Source organism: Sorex araneus, chromosome 4, assembly GCF_027595985.1.
Source record: "Sorex araneus isolate mSorAra2 chromosome 4, mSorAra2.pri, whole genome shotgun sequence".
NCBI classification, from domain to species: Eukaryota; Metazoa; Chordata; class Mammalia; order Eulipotyphla; family Soricidae; genus Sorex; species Sorex araneus.
This window is the reverse complement of record NC_073305.1, coordinates 36,238,743-36,265,177: the sequence shown is the minus strand read 5'-3', so window position 1 is coordinate 36,265,177 and position 26,435 is coordinate 36,238,743. Positions and strand designations below refer to the sequence as shown.

Below are 26,435 nucleotides of genomic sequence, written 5' to 3'. Positions count from 1 at the left end.
TTTTTAATTTTTAAATTTTATAAGTTAATTCACAATATTTGACTACATTCAATATTCAAATACCAATCCCACCACCATTACACCTTCCTGCCACCAAATTTGGGATGCTGTCATCCCAAACCACAATCCCTGTCCCAAAACACAACTGAAATAATATATTTCGTATTGTCTGTTACGAAGAACTGCTGAACATGCTTACAAAAAATGTGTTCATATAGGAAACAGTGTGAAGATTGTTCTATTTTGGCAGGAGCCATCAAGACATGTTTCTTTTATATCTTCAAATATTGGAGGTGGAAAGAAGAGCTCTAAGCTGGGAGTGGAGCTCGTGCCTGCGATGCAGGGGGTACTGAATTCTACCCTGGCATTACATGCTTCTTAGCCCCTATTTTGTCATTCATTTTGAATTTCTTTACTCCTTCATATGTGACTGCTTATTTATCAAAAAACTTAATTAAATAGTGTTAAATATTCCCGAGTGGATGTGTTCTTGGTTAGTAGTTTGGCTAAGCTTCTGTTGTTAGCTTCCAAGTTTATTGTTTTGTGGTCAGAGAATGTGGCTTGATTTACTTTGACTTTTTCAGTTTTGTTTAGAGTTTTTTGTAGTGCAATAAATGAGCAATTTGTGAATGTTCACATATGATTGAATGGAATATGTATTTCCTTATGTACCAAGAAATCTACAGACTACCCCATATACATCAGCTTGTTCCATCCTCACAATGTGAAAAACTATTATTAGCTATTCTATGAATGATGACACTCCAGGGAGAGTTCAGGGAACTTCCTCAGGTTACCAAAGCTGGGAGCGACCCAGATATTCTGAATCATTTTATTCTGAATCTCTGTGTCCTCTATATCTGAGACATCATAATTTCCAGTCAGAATCTACAAATACAATTGCTTAGTTGGAGCATTCAAATACTCATTATTTGTGTAGTGATCATTTGAATGGTCCAGTATTTGGGTCAGTGGTTGTGTGAATGTCTCAAATGTGTAAGTTCTTCGTTTGAATCTACCAAACTCCCTTATTTCCCCACAAAGTCTGAATATGACCATAAAATACTCATTATTTTATGGCCACTTGTGCGATGACTTTTGAAAGGATTAAATTTTCCTGCAATGATTGTGGGTGGGTGTGTCTATTAATTTCTTCTTCTTCTTCTTCTTCTTTCTCCTCCTCCTCTTCTTCTTCCTCCTCTTCCTCCTCCTCTTTATTCTTCTTGTAATTGCTTTGTATTATTATATACAGCTGTGTGGCTGGTTACATAAATGTTCATCTATATTACAAATTCTAAGTGGACTGTATCTTTTATTATGCTGAAATATATTTAGGACTTCATTGAATTTTTTGGCTTCTATTCTATTTTACTCTATTAATAGTATAGAGTTTATTGTTTGTTATCATTCGCTTTATTTTTTGCATGCTTTATTGTTATTTTACAATTTTATTTAATAATTAAGTTTAAATTAAGGTAGCATAACAATAGTATTAGCACTTTTAGTACTAATGTGCAAAGTTACTACCAAAAAGCCCAATAACCCCCACCACTACCACATGTCACCTCTAGTTTGTCATGAGTTCCCTTCTCCCTCCATCCTGGGCCATTTTGAAAGGTATGCTCTTACTAGTTAGCAATCTATAATTGGGTGAAAAAGGACATGCTTAAAAAAGACCAGTTTGAAAATATGTCATTTATAAGGACAATTCATAAGTGTTTTGATTACTGCTGTGTTTGGATTTATTCTTTTATCCTTTTTTCCCTTTATACCTATACATATATAAATACGCATTTGCTCCTTTGGGGCCTCAGTTGGCAGTGTTCTGGGGACCATGATTGAACTTAGACCTCTCATATGTCAAAGATGCGCTCAGCCTGTTTTCCCAGCCCCTTCTGAGTTATTTTCAAAATTTTCTTCTCTATTGAAGTTGAATGTCCTACACTTTTTTTTTGTCCTTTCAAAATTTTTTTTGGTCAAGCCCTTGGTTGGCACAGAAACTGTTCGTCCCAATCAAGAAGAGAATCTTGGCTTGCCTTAACTTTTACTCTCCAGCCTTTTAACTCATGTTGAGATCATTTGGATCCTCATTGAGATGGTCATAAAATCAAGGAATAGTAAGTTAAACTGACTTTTACACTACATTCTTGGAATCTCTCAACTGGTTTCCAACTCATTACTGTTTTTTAGAACATGTAATGTTCCATGAATTTACATGTTGCCCTTTTGCAGAAACCAGGTTAATCTCTAAATGATTCCGCTTTTTATTATGTATGCTGCCAAGATGAGCTCTTCTTGCTTTCTTCTTTTTTTATTACTGTTGAATTTTTGAATCATGCCCAGCAGCACTCAAGGCTTATTCCTTGGTTTACTCCTAGCTCTATGCTCAGGGCTCACTCCTGGTGGTACTCGAGTGACCAAATGCATTGCTGAGGATTGAGCCCCTGTTGGCCACATGCAAAGCAAGCACCCTAACCACTGTACTATCTCCTTGGCCCTGTTTTCTTATTTTATGTTCATTCTATGACACAGCTCCTATGTTGAGGTCTTTACTTGCTTGATGAAAATTCTGAATTTACAAAACTCTAGTTTACTCTCTTCCATGGAAACATTGCATCTTTGCATCTCTCTGAGGGTGTATACCCTACTGATCCTGAAATCTCCTTGCCTCATTACTGCACTCTCAGATCTTAGTTCTTTTTGATAGCACCTAGTTTCTCTCTGTCCTGGAGTTGATGTTTCTCATTGAGCAGGTGATTCAGGAGGTTTGCTCATCAACTATCTCAGTTTTTCTCAGCAGTTGCACTCATATACCAGCACCTATCTGCACACTAGTCTGTGGAGTGGCAGTTATAGGCACTGTGGTGGACCTGTGGGTCAGCATCCACCTGTTGGCCAATAGCTGGAGACCAGTGATCTCTACCTTCTGTGGACTGTGTCTGTCTTCAGAGAAGCAGGCAGTGCTCCCAGGAGGAGTGTGAGGTACAGTAGAGTGAAAAGTACATGAGCTTTGGAATTGGACCTGGTTACAAACTCAGAGCCACTACTAACCAGTTGTGTGAAGCTGACCATATTTTAGTCCACAAGTGGCCTAACCTACCAGAGTTCCTATGACAGCTCAGGAACCAGACAACGACAGCCTCAAGACAGCAATAAATGGTATTATTTCTGTCAGTTATCCAGGAGAAAGCTCTTCGTTCTTTAATTTTTGACCATCTGTGATCTAGTTGATGGCCCCCACATGATTCTCACTGATAAGCTTTCAAGGACTAGCCTTGGGGGAAACTCTTCAGTTCCTAATTTCCAAGTGTATACATCTTTTTGGTGACTAAAACAATAGGTACATCTTTCTCTTTCATAGAAATATAGACATTCTCAAACACAAACTGACTGAAATTCCCAAGTCAGCGGGCTCACTTTGGTGGAATTAAGTCATGGGCAGTCCTGTATAGGGCAATGGTGAAAGTTTTTTAAAAATTATTTTTTAGTGAAGCATGGTAGTTTTTCTTTGTTGTTGTTGATTGTTTTGCCACACCTAGTGATGCTCAGGGGTTACCCCTGGCTCTGCACTCAGGAATCACCTGGCAGTGCTTGTGGGACCATATGGGATGCTGGGGCTTTAGGTTCATGAAGCCTGGGTTGGCTGCATGCAAGACAAATGCCTTACCTGCTATACTAGTGCTCCAGCCCCTAGTGAAGCAAGGTAGATTTTCAAATTGAAACTTATTGAGAAAAATGTGAAAGGAGAGAAAGAGGGGAAATGTGTTCAAGAAACAGAAACATAGAAACAGGCAAGCAGATACATGTTCAAGGGAAAGGATTGTCTTGAAGATCAGGTGGCAAGCAGGTTTGTAACTTACCAAAATTTATTCTCTTAAATTATATTTATATACTTATATTATAGTTATAGCACAGTGGTAGGGAGTTTGCCTTGCAATGTGGCTGACCTGGGTTTGATTCCTCTGTCCCTCTCGGAGAGTCTGGCAAGCTACTGAGAGTATTTGCCCACACAGCAGAGCCTGGCAAGCTACCTGTAGCATGTTCAACATGCCAAAAACAGTAACAAATAAGTCTCACAATGGAGATGTTACTGGTGCCCGCTTGAGCAAATTGATGAGCAGTGGGATGACAGTGAGAGTGACAGTGATTATAGTTGTACTACTATACTGTAGCTATTAAAATTTAGTTTTCCCACCAACTTGAAATACTGGAGTGGATATTAGTATAAGTGATCATATCGATACCATATATCCTGATGATGCTCTATGGCAAAATCACTGATGTATCTCCTTGGAAAATTCACCCCTAATTTCCATTCTACTTATTTAACTCCTTTTCCTCTCTTCCTTCCTTCCTTCCTTCCTTCCTTCCTTCCTTCCTTCCTTCCTTCCTTCCTTCCTTCCTTCCTTCCTTCCTTCCTTCCTTCCTTCCTTCCTTCCTCCCTCCCTCCCTCCCTCCCTCCCTCCCTCCCTCCCTCCCTTCCTTCCTTCCTTCCTTCCTTCCTTTCTTCCCTCCTTCCTTTTGTGGGGAGGGGCACACTTGGCTATATTCCCGGCTTATTCCTGACTCTGTGCTCAGGGACCACTCCTTGGTGGGGCTCCAGAGGAACATATATGAGCCAGGGATCAAACCCAGATCAGCTGCATGCAAGTCATATTCCTTACCCATTGTACTTATGCTATCTCTCCAGCCCCTAGAAGTACATTTTTAAAGAAAGAGCTAATCAGATAGAATGCAGAACCTGCTTCTCGCTTCGTTAGATACTAGTGACCATTCCCGGCATCTAGAATAATCTCTTCATCTTTTCTACTGATAAACCATCCTCTTAGCCCTGTCTGGAAAACCCAAATGCAGGAGGCATTTCCTGCCCCTCTCCAAGGAGGCCTTGACACCTCTGAACCAAACCTGAGCCTATCCATTCTCGCAGGCGGGAGACTTCGATGGCATTTCCACTGTCTCCTGCAGGGGGCACTTTCTGCAGAGCTGGGGGAATGGCTTCCCCTTCTCCACACTGATGTATAAGAGGCCCTGGCACTGCTCATATTTGCAGCATAGAAAAAGAGGATGTATTAGTCCAACCCATTTTATTTCAGATGGTCTAGAGAAGCCTGTCATTTTTGCCCTTGCTCTCAACTCTGTTGCTTTCACAGTGATTCCTACTTAACTTCCTGATGGATGCTTTGTGCATGGTGGCTGGTCCACATTTATGCTACCCTGTGGGATGTGAGTGTGGCTTTACAGGACTCAGTACTCCTGTGCATGTGGGGCAGTGCAAAGTAACAGTCTTTCCTTAGACCCCCACCATGGTGTACTGCTAACCAAAACATAAGCCGGGAGAAGGGTTCAGGACACTGGTCAGGAAGAAGATCCTGAACCACGACTGGGAGTGGAATGAAGCTATGCTTTATTAGGTAAAGATATCTTCCATGTCAGCCAAAGTGGTTTTTTATGTGTGGGGGGAGAGGGGTGGTTCTGAAGACCAACAATCTCTGTGCATGTACCTTAGCCCTTTATGTTATTTTCCTATGCTATGTCAACAGCAAAGGTAATCTCTGCTCACAGCAGGTTGACATTCAGATGCCCTCTATGGGCTCGAGAGATTATCCAGTGCTTAAAGTGCCTGGTCTACAGGAGTGAGGCTTTGAGCCCCAGTTCCGGGCCACCCACATGTGCTGAACACAATCTGGCAGTTCTGATCTCTGGACACTTTAGTGCCTCCTCGGAAGGTGTGACCTCAGCGTGCTGCAGCAGGTGTGTGCAAGCCATCAGCTCTTAGTGCATGGGAGGCCCCAGGTGAGCACCACAGCCAAAGCTCTTGGATGCCCCCCAAGACCAACAGTATGACCACGCAACACCTGAAGGATGTGGCCCTAGAAAACACAACTATGAAAATGTAAGCCCCGGAGAGTTCATGCCTGTGAAGGGGAGGATGGTGTCCAGGGTGTGACCCTGGGGGAGCACAGTCAAGGACGGGCAGAACCGCTGGTCATCACAAGCATGGACAGAAACAAAAAGGGAAGGGAAGGGGAAAACCAGACCAAGACCCTTTGGGAGAACACCAGAGACTCTGGGAAATGGGGGGGGCAGGTTCATCCTGCCTGGGGTTACCAAAGACCTAAGAAGGAGTTCTCAACTAGCTGTGGGAAGAATGTGCCATGAGTGTGTGGTGGACCTGGGACCCCATGTGTGTCCCCAACATTCAACATGGAGTATGGGCAATACAAATGGCCATCAATGGCACCGAGAAAGGAGGGCCTGGTAGCAGGGCCTGGCTCCCCAGGAGCTCACCCAAAGCTGGGGTGGTAACTGAGAGTGGGGTGAAGAAGGAAGGACACCAAGTTCTAGGCTGTCCTGGTGCCATCTGGGAAAGAAGCATTTCTCCTAATGGGAGAGGACCGACTCGCACCATGCCTGCTACCCAAGCCCAACACAAGGGGCCTGTGCCATCCCCAGAGGCCCAAGGGGAGAATGCCAGGATCTTGACGAGCCATGCCTGCCCAGGAAACACTCTGGTGAACTGGTCTAGATGGGGGTGAAACTCAGCAGAGTGGCAGAAGTCCTGTGCTTGGGGGCTTCAGGGCACGGGGTGTGCCAGCAGGGTGACCTAGCACTGGGGGTGCTCACTGTGTGCTGGCTTCCCAGCAGACATCTGCCTCTTGGGCTCCAACTGCCCATCCCTCTAGTCTCAGAGCTGACCGCTCATGAGAGCCAACGCTCCAGTGCTGGGCGAATGAGGTCTTCCCCAGAGAATCTGGGCTTCAGTACCATGAAAATGTCATTGGTCTCTGATCACAGGCCGGTCTTCGCCCATGGGAGGCTTGGCCATCTTTAAGAATTCTGTTTTGGACTCAATGAAACTTTTAAATATAGTCTTTAAAAATCCAAAGACTCTGTTTCTGAGAACTCAGAGAACAGAACGGAGCCAGCTCACACCACTTGGGTTTTTGAGGGTTCATTCAGCCAGACTAACAACCGAGTAGTTCTCAAGTCTTCAGGAAAACCACTCGGAATGCCTTCCAGGCCTGCCAGCTATTTATAAATGAGCTTTCAAGTCCTTTCCAGTGATTTTCCCTTGGTCTGATGATTAATAAAGAGAAAAAGTGGTGTGGTTGGTTCTAAGGTACCTCCAGAATCTGAGGGCCTTAAATTTCCTGTTTGGGGCAATAAATAATTCTGTCTATGGGGGGAAAATTCTTTCGACAACAGTACAGATATTTATGTGGATTACTCTTAAGTATGCCCAATGGACAGAACATTCCTAGACACTGGGGGGAAGGTGGAGTGGTCAGGCTGATTAATAATATTAAAGACGGTAGACAGGAGAGTGTGGGATTCCGTAACCTCAGACTTGGTTCCAACCTCGGGTACAGAACACTGGGGGCTTTTCTGCTACTGTTTCGGCAGAAAACAGACATGGGCACTTCATGGCTTATAAATGAAACATCACGAGGGCTGGAATAACCAGGCAGGCGACTGAGGGGATATGTGTGCGCGGAGGGGGTGGGGGGGGTTGACCCGTGCTACGTTCAATATTTTACTCTGTCTAGATTTTTAATCCCTGTGACCTGAGAGGATACCATGCTAGAAACTATTATTACCACCACAAGTCACCTTCTCAGTCTCCAGGCTGAGGGCAGCGCCTCAGAGAAGCTGTGATCTCACTGCTCTGAGTTTTAGGCTATTGACTATCCATTGGCTCCCAGAGCCAGCCCATGAATCTTTCAGTCAGATTTATTACTCCCCCTTCCCTTCTCCCAAGGGATCTTCTGATAGCATTGAACATACTCTGAACATACATTTCAGAGTAGAACGTCACGGGGTGCAGGAATATCTAGGGGCTTGAATGAGTTTGTTTTTCTGGGCCCTTAGTTGGAATACAAAATACCAATAGTTGGGCTTGAATCCCAAAAGCATCGGCGAGAAAAAAACAAGGACTCACCACCATCTCCTGGATGTGAAACATCTCTGCACCGCCGGACGACAGTCGGTTGGGAAGCGAGATGATGACGGAAGAGCCTGGGAGAGTGCTGGGCCCGGTGTTATAGACCTGAAGGAGTTCAGAGACATCGTTTTCACATCATGTCACATACACACTCAGTTCCTCTGATCCTCACACAGAGACTCTCGGCTGTGCGAAGCAAAAGGCCATGATTTGACATGAGGCATCATATGGAAAGTTGTTGTTGGTGAGGGCATTTCAGCATTTCAATAAAATCAAAACCTGCTACAAATGATATATTTTTGCATATACCTATACATTTACCTACAGGTTACTACATGGGGTGGGAATTTATTTTATTTTCTATGTATTTGGGACTCCCTCCACCTTTAGTTTATTTACCCAGTTGTTTTCAGGGTTACTCCTGGTATTCCTGGCAGTGCTCCTTGGTGAAATTCAGACATAATCTCATCCAGTTGTTCCCAAATGTAAGCATGAATCAGAATAACCAGAGGGGTTAGAACAGACTGGGGAAAGGTCATGTCCGAAGTTTCTGAAGCAGCAGGTCAGGTGTGGGGGCAATGGGGATGCTGGAAAGTTTGCATTTCTGATACATTTCCAGAAGATGCTAATGCTGCCGCTTCAGCAACGACATTGTGAAAAGCACTGATCCCATTCAATCCCTGTCCTTCCACAGTGTGATGTAACTGAGCTTGTCAAAGGCAAAGTGGATTGGCCACAAAGAGAATGTTTGAACCTAGGATCAGAATGGACTGTTTTCATCATACCCTGCTACAGGATTGGTTTCTGAATAATTTGCAGCTAACAGAAATGACATTGTATGTCTTAGGAAAGAGAGAGAATCCCCACACTGGATCCTATTAAACTTTGCCCCGTTGGTGGAAGATATGCCTCTCGTGCCTGAGGCTCTGGGTTCAATCCACAGCAAAAAAAGAGAACACTTTTTTATGCCTCTCCCACAATTCTATTTCCTGTGTCCAGCAAACAATTATTTTCCTAGAGAAGAGGGATATGATGGTAGCTGCAAAGAGAAAGGAGACGGAATAGAGGAGGAACATGAGTTCCAGGAAGAAATGGAGCTCAGAGAATGGAAAAGGTGGGGAGAGGTGTAGAGACAGGAGGTAGATCAGTGGTTGCCTAGGGCTGGGGGTGGGGTGAATGAGTGGGGGGCATGCTAAAGAGTAGCCTTATAAGACTGTTTACATTCTGACCCATGGGACCTTTGAGTATGTGACATTACAAGGAGAGAACAAAGGTTGCAGATGGAATTAAAGTCACCAAACCTTTACACGAAGAGAATTTAAATGAAGAGAATAGTGTGGAATTTTCAGGGAGTGAAGTGTGACCATAGGAGAAAGAGAGATGGGACCAGAGAGATGCAATAGGAGGAAGACTAGGAAGAAGGCTTTGAGGAAGAAAGGAGGCTGGGAGCCATAGAATGTGGGGCAGTTCCAGAAGATGGGAGAGGCAAGAAATGCATTTTCCCCTCGACCCCCCTCCCCATCACACAGGGGACACTGGTTTTAGCCCACTGAGACTCTGTTCATATTTGGTCCTCTAGAACTGTAAGAGAAGAAATCTGTGGTGTGTGTGGCCACTAATTTGGTAGTAATTTGTTACAGTAGCCATAGGAAACTATTGTAGGGAGTGACCACTAATGGAAGTTTCTTTTGTGGGCGATGAAAAAAGTTCTAAAATTAGATTTTGGTGAGGGTTTCACAATTCTGTAAAAATACTCAAAATCATTAAATTGTACAGTTGCTTAAATGGATGAATTAGAAAATATGCAAATGCATTTGCAATAAAAATCACAACAACGAAAAACTCTTAGACTCAGAAAAAATATGGAGGTTACTGAGTTGGAAGGAAAAGGGGGTAGTAGTAACAGTGGACATAGTAGTCTGTTTGATAATGTGAAGGGCAGTAGACCAATGGTGGGTATGGGGAGGTATGCGCACACAGAGGGCTGTGAAACCATGCTCCAGGAACTCACAGACTAGGAAAAAAGTTGTATAGGAATAAGAAAGAGGAATGAAAAGATTGCACAGTGACTTTGGGATGAAAGAGAGGATCCAGACACTCGAGATATCTCTGGGTTGATGAGGAATCCAGAAGGGCAGACCCAGGAGCTGGGCTGGGGATTTAACCAGGTCTTCACCCTAGTCACAAGGCATGGGAAGCTAGCTCCAATCTGCTCTCCTCTAGAAACTCATATCTCATATCTCCCAATATTAGGTTCAGCTTCAAAGAACAGACAAAAACAGGATAGTGGTCATTGATGAGTGGTCAAAGATGAGTGATCACTGCCAACTCTTGGTCCAAAGAGAACAAAATTCATCAAGAATAACACAACAAAGGCCTAAGATCAAAGAAGGACGTGAGGGATGGGAAATAGTGAATATAAAGTGAGATGGGAGAGTGGAAAGGGCCCTCCGACATGTCTGGGAAATGAAAAGTCTGGGCAGTGTGAAGGAAAGAACATGATTTTGATTTTATTCATCAGAGTCAGATGCATGGAAAAGGGGAATGGTAAAGGAACTTGTACTATCATGTTCATTTTATTTTGAACAGACGTCTTTGCATTTGGTAGTGTGCAAGGGTTTGGGCAACATCTGCATGACTTTTCTCTAACCATAATTTAAAGAATTTCCTCAGGTGAGGAAATTGACTCCACTCTATGCACAAAAACATCTTATATCAATGGTCAACAAATTATTCTGTCTCCAGTAAGAGACCTGATGAAATGGAGACTAGGTTGAAAGACAGGTGTTTCTGCTTTTCTGCCATCTGCACTTGCACTGCATCCTTCAAGCAATTATGCGGCTTGTTGAATAACAGCCTTTAAAAGACCAAATAAGGATTTTACACAGAGATCTGTGCTTCTACTTAGAGTGCATGACTGAAATGAGGAAAGGGCCATTTTCTGACTTCATCCCCCACTCACTCCCCATCTTGGCTGTGATCACCACTAACCTGGTGAGCAATCTTCCGGTAGGAGGGTCAGAATAATGGTAAATGTCCCTGAAAATGAACGGTTGGTGGTTTCCCACGGAAACTGTCAGCTCTGCTAACACAACAGGCTTTCCTTCTAATCAATGACACACTCTATTCATCTTTCCCACCTGACCTAGCTGGCTCACCTAATCCTCTTCTGAATGCCTGGCACTTCCTCAGACAATGGGTAATCAAGGAGTTTATCTGAGGGTCATGCCAATCACTCATCCTGAGGCCTCCCCGGATCTCTGGCCTGCATCCTGTGTGGGGTCAGATGCAAGAGCCTGCCTGCACACCAAAATAGAAGCCCCCTATAAAAAGGCTTTTAGAGAAATACAACTCAGCCTCTGCCTCCTGACTTCCTCCCTGTTTTTAGGGGCTGGTCAGAACATTCTTGCATCTTATATAGATCTGCTGTTCATTCTGTCTTCTCCTTTCAACACCTAGTCCCTCTTCTTCCTGGGGCCCTGTGTCACCTGAACTCTAAGAAATAATTCTCTTGACTGTCTCTTGTATTATAAGACACCCGAGAGACTATTGGAGTGGGCAAGTGATTAAAATTCCAGGGATGACTGAAAATGAAGTAACACGGTCTGGGTTTGCTGTTTTCTGTCCAGTTACAAAGAGCTGCAGTTGGAACCACACTTGTTCTGAGAAAAGACCAGAAATGAAGAGGTTTTAGTTGTGGCAAGACCGCTCAGAAAGGTTGGGAAGGGCCCGACCTTTAACTCTCCCCCTCGGAGCGCAGGAGACAACATGGAGTGCAGGGGATGATGGCTGGGGCTCAGTCAGGGGGAGGCAGAGTCCTCGAAGATGTGGACTCTTGCTATCCGTCGTGGTCCTGGAGGTATCTTATTCCAGGGAATAATTTGAACACCCAAGTTTAGCAGCCTCATTCTTTCGCCCCTTCCCCCTTGTAAGTCTTTGCCATTCTCTGGACACACTTGGGAATGGTCGAAGGGAAACTGCCCAAAGGAAACACCATTGGGGGGCTGGAGTGATAGCACAGCGGGTAGGGCGTTTGCCTTGCACGCGGCCGACCCGGGTTCAAATCCCAGCATCCCATATGGTCCCCTGAGCACCGCCAGGGGTGATTCCTGAGTGCATGAGCCAGGAGTGACCCCTGTGCATTGCTGGGTGTGACCCAAAAAGCAAAAAAAAAAAAAAGAAACACCATTGGGCTGTAGCATTGACTCAGGGCTGGGAGGATGAAATGCAGGTGGAGGAGTCCTGGGTACTATGAGAAAAGTGGGGTGTCGAGGGTGCAAAAAAGCACAATACAAATGACATCTGCACCTGTATGTTCATTGCAGCACTGTTCACAATAGCCAGAATCTGGAAACAATCCAAGTGCTTGAGAACAGACAACTGGTTAAAGAAACTTTGGTATATCTACACTAGAGTACGATGCAGCTGTTAGGAAAGATGAAGTCATGAAATTTTCTTAAAAGTGGATGGTCATGGAGAGCATCATGCTAAGTGAAATGAGTCAGAAAGAGCAGGGCAGACATAAAATGACTACACTCATTTGTGGAATATAAAATATCATAATATGAGACTAATACCCAAGGACAGTAGAGACAGGGCCAGGAAGATTGCTCCATAGTTGGAAGCCTGCCTTATGAGCTGGGGGAGAAAATAGCTGGGATAGAGAAGAGATCACTAAGTCGATGATGGTTGGAGGGAATGTATGGGATGGGAGATGTGTGCTGAAAGTAGATAAAGGACCAAATGTGATGGCCTCTCTGTATCTGTATTGCAAACCATAATGCCCATAAATAGGGAGTAAGAGTGAAACTGTCTGCCACAGAGGAGGGGGGTGGGAATACCAGGGACATTGGTAGTGGAAAATGTACACTGATGGAGGGATGGGTGTTCGCTCATTGTATAACTGAAACTCAAATATGAAAGCTTTGTAAGTGTACCCATGGTGAATTAAAAAAAAAAAAAGAAAAGTTGGGTGTAGCACTGACCAAGCAAGTGGAAGCAAAGATAAACAAATGGGACTACATTAAACTAAGAAGTTTCTGCACTTCAAAGGAAAGATGACCAGGATACAAAGACAGCCCATGTATGGGAGAAATTATTTACCCAACACTCATCTGATAATGGGTTATATTTTTATAAAAAATTGTTTTTACAAAAAAATACACTCCATCAAAAATTGAAAGAGATGAGCAGAAACTTCCTCAAAGAAGAAATAAAATGGCCAAAAGGCATGAAAAGTGCTCTATGTCATTAATTATCAGGGAGAGGCAAAACAAAACAATGAGATATCTCATGCCAGAGAGACTGGCACACATCAAAAAGAACAACCAGTGCTGGCACCGATGTGGGGAGAAAGGAACTTTCACTGCTGGTGGGAATGCCTATTGGTCCAACCTTTCTGGAAAAAAATATGAACATTCCTCAAAAAGCCAGAAACTGAGCTTCCATAGCACCTAGCAATATCACTCCTGGGAATATACCCTATGAGCCCAAAAACACCATGTAGAAAAGCCATATGCATGCCATGTTCATTGTGACACTATTCACAATAGCCACAAACGGGAAACAACCCAAGTACCTGAGAACAGATGGATGGATAAAGAAACTACAGCACCTCCCTGATGACTAGAGATATGGAGCATTTTTTCATGTTCCTTTTGGCCATTTGTATTTCTTTTTTGAGAAAACTTCTTTTCATTTCTTCTCCCCATTTTTTTTATAGGGTTGGAGGTTTTTTTCTTGTACAATTCTACTAGCGTCTTGTATACCCTGAACATTAATCCCTTATCAGATGGGTATTGGGTAAATATTCTTTCCTATTCTGTGGGCTCTTTCTGTATTTTGGTCAGCCGAAGGGCGTTTGCCTTTCACGTGGCCAGCTCGTGTTCGATTCCTCCGCCCCTCTCAGAGAGCCCGGCAAGCTACCAAGAGTATCGCGCCCGCACGGCAGAGCCTGGCAAGCTACCCGTGGCTATTGGATATGCCAAAAACAGTAACAATAAGTCTCACAACGAGAGACATTACTGGTGCCTGCTCAAACAAATCGATGAGCAACAGGATTACAGTGACAGTGACTTTCTTTTGAAGTGCAGAAGCTTCTTAGTTTGATGTAGTCCCATGAGATACCATCTCATACCACAGAGACTAGCATACATTCAAAAGAACAAAAGCAACCAGTGCTGGCGTGGATGTGGAGAAAAAGGGACATTCTTTCACTGTTGGTGGGAATGCCGACTGGCCCAGCCTTTCTGGAAAACAATATGAACAGTCCTTCAAAAAATAGAAATTGAGCTTCCATATGACCCTGCAATACCACTTCTGGGAATATATTCCGAGGATACAAAAAAGCACAGTAGAAATGACATCTGTACCTATATGTTCATTGCAGCACTGTTCACAATAGCCAAAATCTGGAAACAACCCAAGTGCCCTAGAACAGATGACTGGTTAAAGAAACTTTGTACATCTACACAATGGAATACTATGCAGCTGTTAGGAGAGATGAAGTCATGAAATTTGCTTATAAGTGGATAGACATGGAGAGTATCATGCTAAATGAAATGAGTCAGAAAGAGAAGGACAGACATAGAAGGACTGCACTTATTTGTGGCGTATAGAATAATATCACATGAGGCTGACACCCAAGGACAGTAGATACAAGGGCCAGGAGGATTGTTCCATAGCTGGAAGACTGCTTCATGAGTGGAGGAGGGGATAAGGTAGATGGAATAGAGAAGGGATCACTAAGAAAATGATAGCTGGAGGAACCAGTCAGGATGGGTGATGTGTGCCGAAAGTAGATAATGGACCAAACATGATGACCTCTCAGTGTCTGTGTTGCAAGCCATAATGCTCCAAAGAAGAGAGAGAGAGTATGGGAAATATTGTCTGCCATGGAGGCAGGGGGAGGGTGGGAAAGGGGGGTATACAGGGGATACTGGTGGTGTGGAATGTGCACCTGTGGAGGGATGGGTGTTTTATCATTGTGTGATTGTAACTCAAACATGAAAGCTTGTAACTATCTCACGATGATTCAATAAAATTTTAAAAAAAGAAACTACAGCACATCTAAACAATGAAACACTACACAGCTGTTAGGAAAAATGAAGTCATGAAATTTGCTTATACATAGATGGACATGGAAAGCATCATGCTGAGTGAAATGAGTCAGAGGGAGAGGGACAAACAGAATGACCATAGAAACAAGGGCCAGAAGGCTTGGTTGGAAACTTGCCATAATGAGGGGATGGGGAGTGAGTTAGGATAAGAAGGGACCACTATGACAATAATAGTTGGAAATGATCACTTTGAACAAGAACTGAGTGCTGAAAGGAAGTAAAGTGATATGCATGATACCCTTCCAGCAACAGAATTGCAAACCACGGAGCCTAAAAGGAAAATAAAAGAGAGAGAGAGAGAGAGAGAGAGAGAGAGAGAGAGAGAGAGAGAGAGAGAGAGAGAGAGAGAGAGAGAGAGAGAAAACTGTCTGCCATAGATAGAGGCGGGGGGTGGCAGGAGGGAAACTGGGGACATTGGTGGTGGGAAACGTACAGTGGTGAAGGGAACAGCTTTCTGTGGATATTATGGTGATTCAATTAAAAATGCTTAAAAAACTAATAAATTTAAAAAGTGGGGTATAGATTATGGGGTCTGGGGGTGGGGGCATCTTCTCTTCCTTCCTGTGCCTGGATGGGAGCTGAATCATTCAGGAGGATCAGATGGGTCCCTGACAAGATCCGGTTCCAGCCCCCAGCCTCCAGCTCTGGCCCCTCTGTGTGCCTTGCCCACAGGGCTGGGGGTGGGGTGACTACAGTTCCCTGCCCTTGTCACCTGAGCAGAACCAACCCTCTAGTGTGCCATCAACAGATTATCACAGTGAACATGAGACTCAGTCCTGCAGCCCAAAGTTGGTAAATCGTGGCCTATAGGCCACACATGTCCTGCCACCAAACGTTTCAACACAAGATGTGAGCAAACACCCAGATCTTGAAAAGTCCCGAGTCCCAACCCTTCACTACATGTGAAAATGACATAGAATCCAAATGTTTGTGCCCAGAAGTTAAGGGGATTTTTTTGGGGGGTGGGGTCACACCTAGCGCTGCACAGGGGTAACTTCTGGCTTTGCACTCAGGAATTATTCCTGGTGGTGCTCAGGGGATCATATGGGATGCTGGGAATCGAATCCGGGTCAGCCGCGTGCAAGGCAAACGCCCTACCCACTGTGCTATTGCTCCAGCGTCCAGAAGTTCAGTTTTACTTCTGCATTGCCCACAGCTGCTCTTGCACTCTACAGTACTGACAAATGGTTGATCTGGAGACAGTCAGGTCTGCCAAGGCGAGGCCTGGGTTCCCTGGTGCCATACTCACAGGCCACAGGAGAGAGCCAGCTGCCCTGGCTGAAGGAGCAGCAATGTCCCTCCTGGGCGCTAGGGTCCACTCATGCTACTCTACTTTTGTTACTCACTTCTGAGGGGCTGGCCCCCCTGTGCAAGTGGGTTCGTGACTGAGTCTGCACAGACAACCCTGGGAAGGGATGTGGCAAATCTACCAGGCTGCCCTGTCCTCACAGCAAAACTTGAAGAACAGAAAAGAGGCCTTTGGGGTCATTTGGGATTTGATATCTGTGAGGCCCTTCCTCCCCCACATCCACAGATCTTCATAAAGAAAGCTGGTTCTCCTCAAGCAGTGCTCCTTCCAAGTGTTGGAGAGCAGAGGGGTCTATCCAGGGTGGGTGGCTGTGTACCGCACAGGGAAGGGGTGAGTTCCCCATGTGGCCATAGAACGAGTATGCATGTGCCCTCCCCCCCTCCTCCCCCAAAGCAAATCACATCAGGAAGAGTTTCTCTTGGAGAAAAGTGGCCCTTCAGCTCCTTTCAGAAGCAGGCAAATCCTGGTCTTCTGTTGGATCCCCAGTAGAAAAGAGGCATCTGGGGAAGAGGTGGGGGATACCTGGAAGGTGATGTTCAGAGGCTGGAAATGACACTCCAGGTCCTCCAGTTGAATGAAGTTGGTGGAATCCACAGACTCGCCGTAAACAAAAGAGGTGGGAGAGATGATGCTAGAGGAGAAAGCAGGAAATGTGTCAGCAACCCGTGAGCACTGTTCCGAGATCTCCATTAACTATTGGATCCAGACCCTGGTTCCCTGCAGTGTCTCCTCAGAAAGGTTCCCTTTCTAGAACTGTGTCTTCTTTCTCCTGTATTGGACATCCCCGGCAGGTTCTTTCTACACAGACCTTGCCAGGGACTTCTTGTCTCAGATCCAGCTAACGGATAGGGAGAGGAGGTGATCTTGTTGTATGTTTTCTAAAACGGGATTATTAAACCATACATGTTCTGTGGATCGAAAACAACTAGGGCAAGTTTCTGGAAGATAAGTAGAAATGAGTGATATGTTTGGTACATGTGGGATATAACATCACAGTTACATTTGTTGGGCTTTCAAGAGAAATGAAGGATTTAAAAGTAGAGTCCAAGGTGGCTCTGTTGCACAATGGGTAGCACACTGGACTTCTAAAAGTGGGGGTCTATGGGCCCAGAGAGAGTTCAGGAGCAGGTAAGCATTTGCATTGTATGTAGCCCACTGGGTTTGATCCCAGATCCTCCATATGGTTCCCCTGAGCACTTCTAGGAGTTATCCCAAAGCACAGAGCCCGGAGTCAAGCCCATAACCCAGCCCGGTACGGCTCCTAAACAAAAACAAACAAAAGACTCCATTCAGTGACAAGCATTTGTCTTCTGATTTCAACCAGTGACTAGGCCAGAGGTGATCAAGAACTGGACCCTTGTTTGTAATGATGCTTTCAACATTGTCTCTGTGAACAAACTCTGGGACAGGAGACAATGCCTTGGCCCACTCAGATCCCAGGTTAAACAATGGTTTCTAGAAGCTGCTCCCTTGTCTAAGGATGAGAACGTAAGGTTTTTGGTACTGGGTCTGAAGGGTCAACAATTCCTTGCTTTTCAAACCAAGTGTCTCACTGTAGCAAAGCAGTGAGTCCCTGGCATTAGCTCCTGGCTACTGCCGGTTTGTTTAAACCTGACCTGCTTCCACTGGTGGAAGGTGTCAAGAGCAGAGGGTGCGCAGAAGTTTCTTTAAGGCTGGCCTCATCCACGCCTGTTAATTCTTTACACGGGGACCTCCTGGACCTTGCTACCCCATCAAAGGTTTTTCTTTATGTCCCTAAGGACAGGGATTTGTTCCAAGGTCTATTCTCACTGTGTCTCTGATGAGACAAGTAAATAAAGTTAAAGGCTAACAACAACAACAGAGCCAGGAACGGAAGCAAATGCATGCAAATATATTCCGCAGATGCCTCACATCTCAAGGCCCCCTCCTGGCACCCCAGAGCAAGCTCTTCAGGGATGGCTCTTTCTGCACGGAATTAACAACTCCACTTGGAGCCAAGGCCAGGACATAGAAGTACTTGAGAACTGGAGAAGGCGGGACTTTGAACCTCCAGAAAGTTCAGCGTGCCTTTGAGGCCAAGGTTCAGTGGGTCCTCTTTTGATGTACACACAGCACAAATCCCCTTTCCCCGCTATCAAAGAGGTATGTGCTCAGTTTTCTGAGGCCCAGAAACAGAAACTGAATTTTCATCCCCCCTGTCCTCCCCAAGCCCCCACTCCCCACCCTACCTCCCAGGCCTGGGCTCTGGTTAAAAAAACCAACCCGGGGTTGTCTTAGGTTCCTGCAGAGGGCACCCCTGCTCTCCCTCACTGCCAGCAGCACCAAGTGGCCGGGCATTTGGCCCAGGTGGACTTACACCTGGCCCAGGACCCCCAGGATCCTTGCCCACTGCTCCGGACCGCCACCCACGTGAGTCCTGCAGAAGGGGCGAAGAGCACCGTGCAAAGACGGTGCTGTGAGGTGGATGAGAGGGGCGAGCTTTTCTGAGAGCCAGTCAGGCCCGGGACACAGCTGGCTGTGACCAAGGCCTGGGACACATCCGGCTGGAACCCAGCAGAGATTGTGATCCTACGAATCATGCTGTGGCTCCTTGCTGGCCTGCCGGGTGTGTGTGTGTGTGCTGGGGACATATATGACTATAAAGGTACATGGGATGTCTGGAGAGATAAATGGACTTAAACTTGTCATCAAATTGCTGGTGCTGCCAGATGGGTGTGGAGGCAGCTGGGAGACAGGAGCAAAGAAGGAGGGGGGAGGATGCAGCTGCTGAGGCTTCCGGGGACACGGGCACTTCCGCCTCCCGGCTGCACACGCAGTCCCCAACCCAGCCCGGCCACCCACCACAGGCCCCTCTGTCTGCACGGGGGGGGGGGGGGGGGTGGCCAGGACGGGGCTACTCACCCTGTAAGGGATGTGTCCACTTCGTGCACCAGGGGCACGGCCAGCAGGAGCGTGTTGTCCTGCAGGGCCTCGGGCCTCTCCACATTGCCACTGCAGGGGGAAGAGAGGGTCGGACAGGGGTCAGCACCCAGGCCCAGCTCTGCATTTAGCTGCCCCTGGCTCGGGGCTGGTCCCTAGAGTCCAGAGGACTTCTGTTGTCCCAGGGATGGGCCCTGATGGTGGTATCAGTGATAATCGTCTCCAAGGAAGAGGACCCATGGAAATACCAGGAGTGGGCAGGAAGGGTGGAAGGAAGGGAAAGCAGAGAATGAAGACACTTGCTCCTTCATTTATTTATTTATTTGTTTATTTATTTATTTTGCTTTTTTGGGTCACACCCAGTGATGCACAGGGTTTACTCCTGGCTCTGCACTCAGGAAATACTCTTGGTGGTGCTTGGGGAACTATATGGGATGCTGGGAATAGAACCCAGGTCTGCCGCGTGCAAGGCAAACGCCCTACCCGCTGTGCTATCACTCTAGCCCCAAGCACTTGCTCTTTTAAAGAGGGATGTGCCATGTGTGGGCAAGCGGGCTGTCTCGCTGGTCACCTGGAAGGTTATGGGGAGCACAGCCTAGTATTCCTGCTGAGATTGGGGAGATGTTTTAATCCTGATGAGCGAGAAGCTGATCATATGAGGTTTGTGATGATTATAATGAACTTCCTGGTGCCAGTCCTCTGTACACAGGTGAGGGGCTGTGGGCAGACACCTCAGGCAGAGGGGGAAGCTGCCCATTGTGGGGAAGGGGTGAGCACAGGGGTCCTGGGGCAGTCCTGGCTGCAGGTACTGCTTCCATAAATACTGCCTTGGGAGTCCAGGCAAGTAGGGCTGGGGCATAGCCATGTCCTCACTGGAGGCCCAAGCCATGGAAGGAGGCCTTGGCCAGCCTTAAATTAACCTTCCAGGAGCTCCTACCAGATAGCTGCAGCGTGTTTACCTACGGGTCCTCACCCTCAGGAGGAAGCCTGGCACTGATCATGTGTGCCTTCTGGGGAGGTAGACACGAGGGTGCTGAAACTGCTGCCTGGTACTGCATGATGGTACCATGAGCCTAGTACTGTATGATGGTACCACGAGCCTAGTACTATATGATGGTACCATGAGCCTGGTACTGTATGATGGTACCACAAGCCTAGTAGTATATGATGGTACTACAAGCCTGGTACTGTATGATGGTACCATGAGCCTGATAATGTATGATGGTATCACGAGCCTAGTACTGTATGATGGTGCCAAGAGCCTGGTACTGTATGATGGTGCCAAGAGCCTGGTACTGTATGATGGTACCACGAGCCTGGTACTGTATGATGGTGCCAAGAGCCTGGTACTGTATGATGGTGCCAAGAGCCTGGTAGTATATGATGGTACCACAAGCCTGGTACTGTATGATGGTACCGTGAGCCTGATAATGTATGATGGTACCATGAGCCTGGTACTGTATGATGGTACCATGAGTCTGATTATGTATGATGGTACCATGAGCCTGGTACTGTATGATGGTACCATGAGCCTGGTAATGTCTGAGGGTATCATGAGCCTGGTACTGTGTTCTGATACTGTAAGCCTCGTACTATGAGCCTCGGACCACGCACTGGTGTATTTCTCAGCCTGACCTTGCGTCCTCAGGCTGACCCCGGAGGGCAGGGACTCATCTCCCCTGGAAGGAGCCTCCCCAGGAGCTGCCTCACCAGGGAGCACACCCCAAACCGAGACTTTCTCTTTGACTTGGGACACCAGATTTAAGGGGTGTGGGACAGGAGTAAGACGCAGAAAAAACAAGGGGGAAGGAGGAGGAGGGGAAAAAGCAGTTTTCTCCCTTCACTGTTTTGGTAAATTTCCAATCTGAACTGTGTCATCACCCCGGGCTCTGGGATGGCTGGTTTGGTACCAGGGTGAATGTGGGATCCGAAGAGGAAGCTACCTTCATGCTCCTGGGATGGAACAAACAAAGGGGTCTCAAGGTCCGACACAGGACTCCCAACCCCCTGACCACTCCCCTATTCCCAAAGAGACCAGGGTTTCCGCTCCCACCCCCTTTCCCCACGTTCCTCTCTCCCCTTTCCTCACTACCTGAAACAATGGTGCCCTGCGGACTCCCCCCAGCCCTCCAGCTCCTTATCTGTCTTCCCCTGAGGGGTGCCTCTCGGCACTCAGAGGTCACTGCTCGCAGAAGCAGGTGCCCACGTGGCCTGACGTCCTTGCCTTTCCTTTCTCTGGGGCAGGAGCCGACTGAGGCGACTCCCGCTGGAAAGGCTGCCCCTGCCCCCACCCCGCCAGCATCCTGCCCCATCTGAGTAATCCCTTCCTCTTGGAAGGGCCCCCTGACCCTTGCCGTGTGTCCCGCCACCTGTGGCCGCTGGCGGCTCAGCGTAACGGTCTCATCTGTCAACAGGGTGACTGCCCAGACGGAGCTGGGGTGAGAAGCCGCGATAAAGAGGACAGACATCAAAAGGCTTCCAGTCATGCTGGTGCGCGTGACCCGGGATGCTTTCCCGGGAGCGCTGCCGAGAGGAGGGCTCTTGAGAAACTGTTTAGTTTCAGCTTCATGTCCTCTGAAATCCACAAGTGGGCAAGAGAGCTTCAAAGGGTGGTGACGGGAAGAAAGGCACGGAGGGTATTTTAACTGTGGCTTTCAGGATAAGGAGCTTTAAGGATTGCTCTGTCACGGCAGGGTGTCAAGTGCTGTGCGTGTCGTGTGGGGCAGTAAGACCACATCTTCACCCGAGCCTGGCAAGAGAAGAGCTCCTGAAATAGTCTGTGCCCAGCAGATAATACAACACCCTTAATGCCCGGGATTCGAAGAAGTAGACGGTTCTGACACTTAATTGTTTAGGCTACAGAGCTGAAGCAGTCCCGAATGCTACGGAGCGATCCTATGCCCATAAGAGGATGTTCTTGAATCCAGTAAGCTATTGCCATGATCTCATGCTACTGATGTACAAACATTATGTGGATAGCATCTATGCATACAGATGTACACGCGTATGCATAGACAGCACTTGAAGGTATCTGTACTTACAGTTTTAAATCATTTGTATACACATATGTGCATATATATGAAAAGAGCACTTGTGCCTCAGGTGTACATGACAAGTACAGCACCTGTACACACATACATATGCATAGAGAGCACCTGGGGGTATGTGTATATACATACATATGCTACTTGTGTCTACAGATGACATACATATGTATATGTATTCCATATGGAGCTATGTAGCACTAGCACAGTGTCTAGTTAAAAAAACAAAACAAAACAGGTGCACTACAGATATTAACTGAATAGAAACCATGTCCGGGATAGAGGAAGTGAAACATAGGTAGTGGGTCTTAGTATTCGTGCTCTTTCAAATCACTTCCTAGATCTTTTGGAAACTCCATGTCCAGATCTTTCCCCAGACCTACGAGGTAAGGGGCTCTGTGAGGTGGACTGGGTGATTCCTGTGAGCATCCCAGAGCAACAGCCTGTGCATGGAGGCTGTGAGGGAGGACACGATCGCCCTCTCCTGTCCCTGACACATCTCACTGGACCTGAGGATGTGGGGAGGTCAGTGGAGTTTCTGCCTCCTCCAGGTTCAGTGTCCTGCTCAAGGGCATCATTTCCCTTCCATCAGCTTCCCTGGGTACTGAGAAACCCAGAGACGCAGGAATGGATCTGCCCACCCAAAGGGAGTTCTCTGTCAATCCAAGAAATGGCCGGAGAAAGGACTTTCAGGTTCCAGTGGGCAGCTGCTTCTCCTTATTAACTAATTCTATGCTCTGTGGCCAGCTGGCAGTGACACTGTGACTGTTCTTCAAACATATCCAGTGGCATCCCTGCCTGAGAAATGTGGTTCAGACTCTGGGACCCTATGGATCCACCTGGCCCAGCCTGTCTCTTCCTACAGCCCCATCTCCCTCTGCCCTGAATGTTCCCCACCCTGAAGTCCACTTCACTATCCATTCTCATAGATATAATCAAACAGGCTCTCAGTGCACATTCTCATTACATTACTGGTGCTTGTTCAGCCTGAAAATAGGCTCTTCTGTTTCAGCGCCATCTTCCCAGGGAAGCCTGAATTTGACAACTATAGTAATTTGAGAGAAGAACTTCACTCTTAAGAAATGTACACTGAATGTTCATGGGGGAAAAAGGGGGGTCTGAGTTTAATAACTTGCTTTCAGATGGACAATGAAAAACTCTATGTATAAAGACAATGTATAAAATCAAAATAATCTGGGGCAAACTATTAGCATTGGTGATCTGGGATAAGGGTTTATGGAAAGTTCTCCATTCTCTTTTGCAACACTGCTATGAAGTGCTCAGGTATTTCAAACAAACATTTTGAAAACTCTGCCTTGGCAATCTGGCCACTGTCCCTGTCAAAGTGTGAAGTACCTTACTCTTTTGTCAAACATACATGTTGAAAACTCTGCCTTGGCAAACTGGCCACCGTCCCTGTCAAAGTGTGAACCTCCTTTGCCCACCTACATCCTGTCCCTGACCCCAGCTGCAGACACACACTGCTTGGTGGCACTGAAACCCTCAATTCTTAAGGCTTGTCTCTCCTTAGCTGTGAAAGCAGGAATATGAGGATATGACAATAAGACCTCTGACTAGGTGATCCCTTGACCTCTGACTAGATAACTCCTTGACTTGACTAGATTCTTTGACTGCCTACATGACAATTTGACTTGACTGAAGTTATTGATTTCTGACTAGATGGTCCATTGACTTCTGAATAGATGACACCTTGACTAATTCTCTGACTTCTGATTAAAAGACCCCTTGATCTCTGACTAAATGACTATGTGACTTCTGACTAGATGATTCTTTGATCTCTGATTAGATGACTCCATGACTGACTTGATTCTTTGACCTCTGATGAGATGACCTCTTGACCTCTGACTGGACGATCCATTGACCTCAACTAGACAAACTCTTGACCTCTGACTAGATGATTTCTTGACTTCTAAATAAATTATTCCATGGTTTCTGACTGGGAGTCATCCCAGTCCCTCACAATTCAGTCTGACCTGGCATCTGCACAAGAACAACTGGACAGCCACCATCCCTGAGAGAATTGATTCTACCCATCAATTTGGGGAACTGCCACTGAAGAACTGTGTCTTCCTGCAGAGTCTCCTGGGTACTCTTCAGTGCATGACCAGGGCATGACCTTCCTGCTGCATCCATACTTAATTTTTTTAAAAAAAATTCTCCTTACCTCTGAGCCGTAACGATGAAGTTGAGAACATCCTCTTCCCCAGAGAGGTGACTTGTATCAAAGATCACGCTGAAGTCATACTACGGGATGAGAAAGTGGTAGTTGGCACTAGTAAGCCTTGAAATTTGAACCTGGTTTGCTTTGAGCTGTACTTTTTTGCCCTCTGGACACTCTTGTGCAGGACAATCTCTGTTTTATAACATGATATTTCCATTTTCAGACCAGAGTTACAGCTTGAATAAGAAGACCATTCCCTGATCTCACACTGGGGCTCAAACTGTACTTTTTGGCAAATGAGATTCCCTTTGTGAAGGGATGAATTTGTTGCTTAAGCAAGAACGTTTTGAATTCCATTCACACTCATCTTCCCAGTTTCTCCACATCTATGTAGCCTACCACCTAAGTCACTTACTGTATAGCTGTACTGACTTGCTCTTATTTTTTAGCTTTGGGGACACACCCAGTGGTAGCTCAGGGGATCATGCAGTGCTGAGGATTGAACCCAGGGACCCCGCATGCACAGCCTGTGCCACAGCCCGTGGAGCCAGCTCCTCAGTCCTCGCCTGGCTCCCTTCCTTTAAAGGTTATTTAACAGGAAACTTTATATTGCAACCACATGTGGGCATTGTGGATCACTTTCAATAATGAGAAGGTTGTCATAAAAATAAATACGATGAGAACCATGTCACATTGGGTTCTGTTGGTTGTTTGAGCCTGGGAATCTGGGATCTATTAGGCAGCTGAGAAATCTCAATGATAGAGCCACCAGAGTTTGGAGTTAGGGCAGTGCCATGGGAACAATTCCATGATATAGGCAAGAGAGAAGTATTATACCACACCTTGTTTTCTTTCAGTGTGTGTGTGTGTGTGTGTGTGTGTGTGTGTGTGTGTGTGTATGTGTTATGGGGTGTTGAGGGGTGGGGGAGGGAAAGTAGACAAAAGAATATGCAATTTCCCTCAAAACAGGGAAAATAACTTGTATATCAAAAGGCATACCTGGCCCTATACATTCTAGTTTTATCTCCTCAAATCACACCTACATGCATGTCTGCAGATCCTTCTAATGATGGAACATATTAGAATATTCCACGAGTGCCTGAATATGTACCACATTATCATTTGGGCTGAAAAAATTAGACATTTTATAAATAGCAAAGTGACTAATTTCTTCTACTTTAAAAAACAATGAAGAGCAATGCAATTATTTATGCTTGAGAATGTTAAGAGGTCTCTTGAGGAAAGTATAAGTGCTAAGGAGAGTGACAGAGTCAGGATTGTAGGCTCCTAGCCCAGACCACATTGTCTCCCACATTGTCTTGGGGATGCAAAGTGGCAGGGAATATCTCAGACCAAAAAAAAATATTTTTTTTAAATGAAAGTCAACCAGATGCTGTTTGCTAAAGTATGAAATCCAGGCCAGTTTCCCAGTGGGCAGCCCATGGGGATCATGGGGAAAGAGCCTGGGATCTCAGCACCTCTCAAGCACATTTGGAAAAGAGGAGACTATGGTCAAGAGCAGGCCTGGTCCCGGAGAGGGCCTTGCTGATTACCTCAGCTCTGTGGGAAAGGGGGCTGTGGAGGAAACTTGCAGGAAGGCAGCGGCTGCAGTCAGGGGCTGGTGGGAAAGGGGAGTGTCAGTTCTCTGCCCCTTACCTTTGACTTGGACCTCATGAAAGGAAACCCCACACTGCACTTGAGGAAGTCCGATTCCAGCAGTTCACAGGAAATGCCCATTTCCTCCTGCAAGAACAAAAAGCACCAACAGATGGGCCAGCTGCAGGAAGACAGATGTGTGGACACAGGCACAGGAGACAAAGAGGGACTTCTGCCTAGAGCTTGTCACCTTTCCCTCTCCAGCATGCATGTTCAGGAGAAATGAATATAGCCACCAAATAGAATGACAGCCACCAGTGACCAATGTCTATGCACTGTGGTT

The 26,435-nt window shown here is 46.2% G+C and overlaps 1 protein-coding gene across 1 annotated transcript in view; it reads right to left on the bottom strand.

Moving 5' to 3' along the window:
• The window catches only part of ITGA9 (integrin subunit alpha 9), a 327,700-nt gene that overhangs the window by 55,973 nt on the left and 245,292 nt on the right, over nt 1–26,435 (bottom strand). The window contains exons 19-23 of the mRNA XM_055137107.1: nt 26,153–26,239; nt 24,500–24,579; nt 19,253–19,342; nt 16,892–17,000; nt 7,940–8,047 (exon numbers count right to left, since the gene is read on the bottom strand). Coding sequence (XP_054993082.1) covers nt 7,940–8,047; nt 16,892–17,000; nt 19,253–19,342; nt 24,500–24,579; nt 26,153–26,239 — 474 coding nt within the window. The remainder of the gene's footprint in view (nt 1–7,939; nt 8,048–16,891; nt 17,001–19,252; nt 19,343–24,499; nt 24,580–26,152; nt 26,240–26,435) is intronic.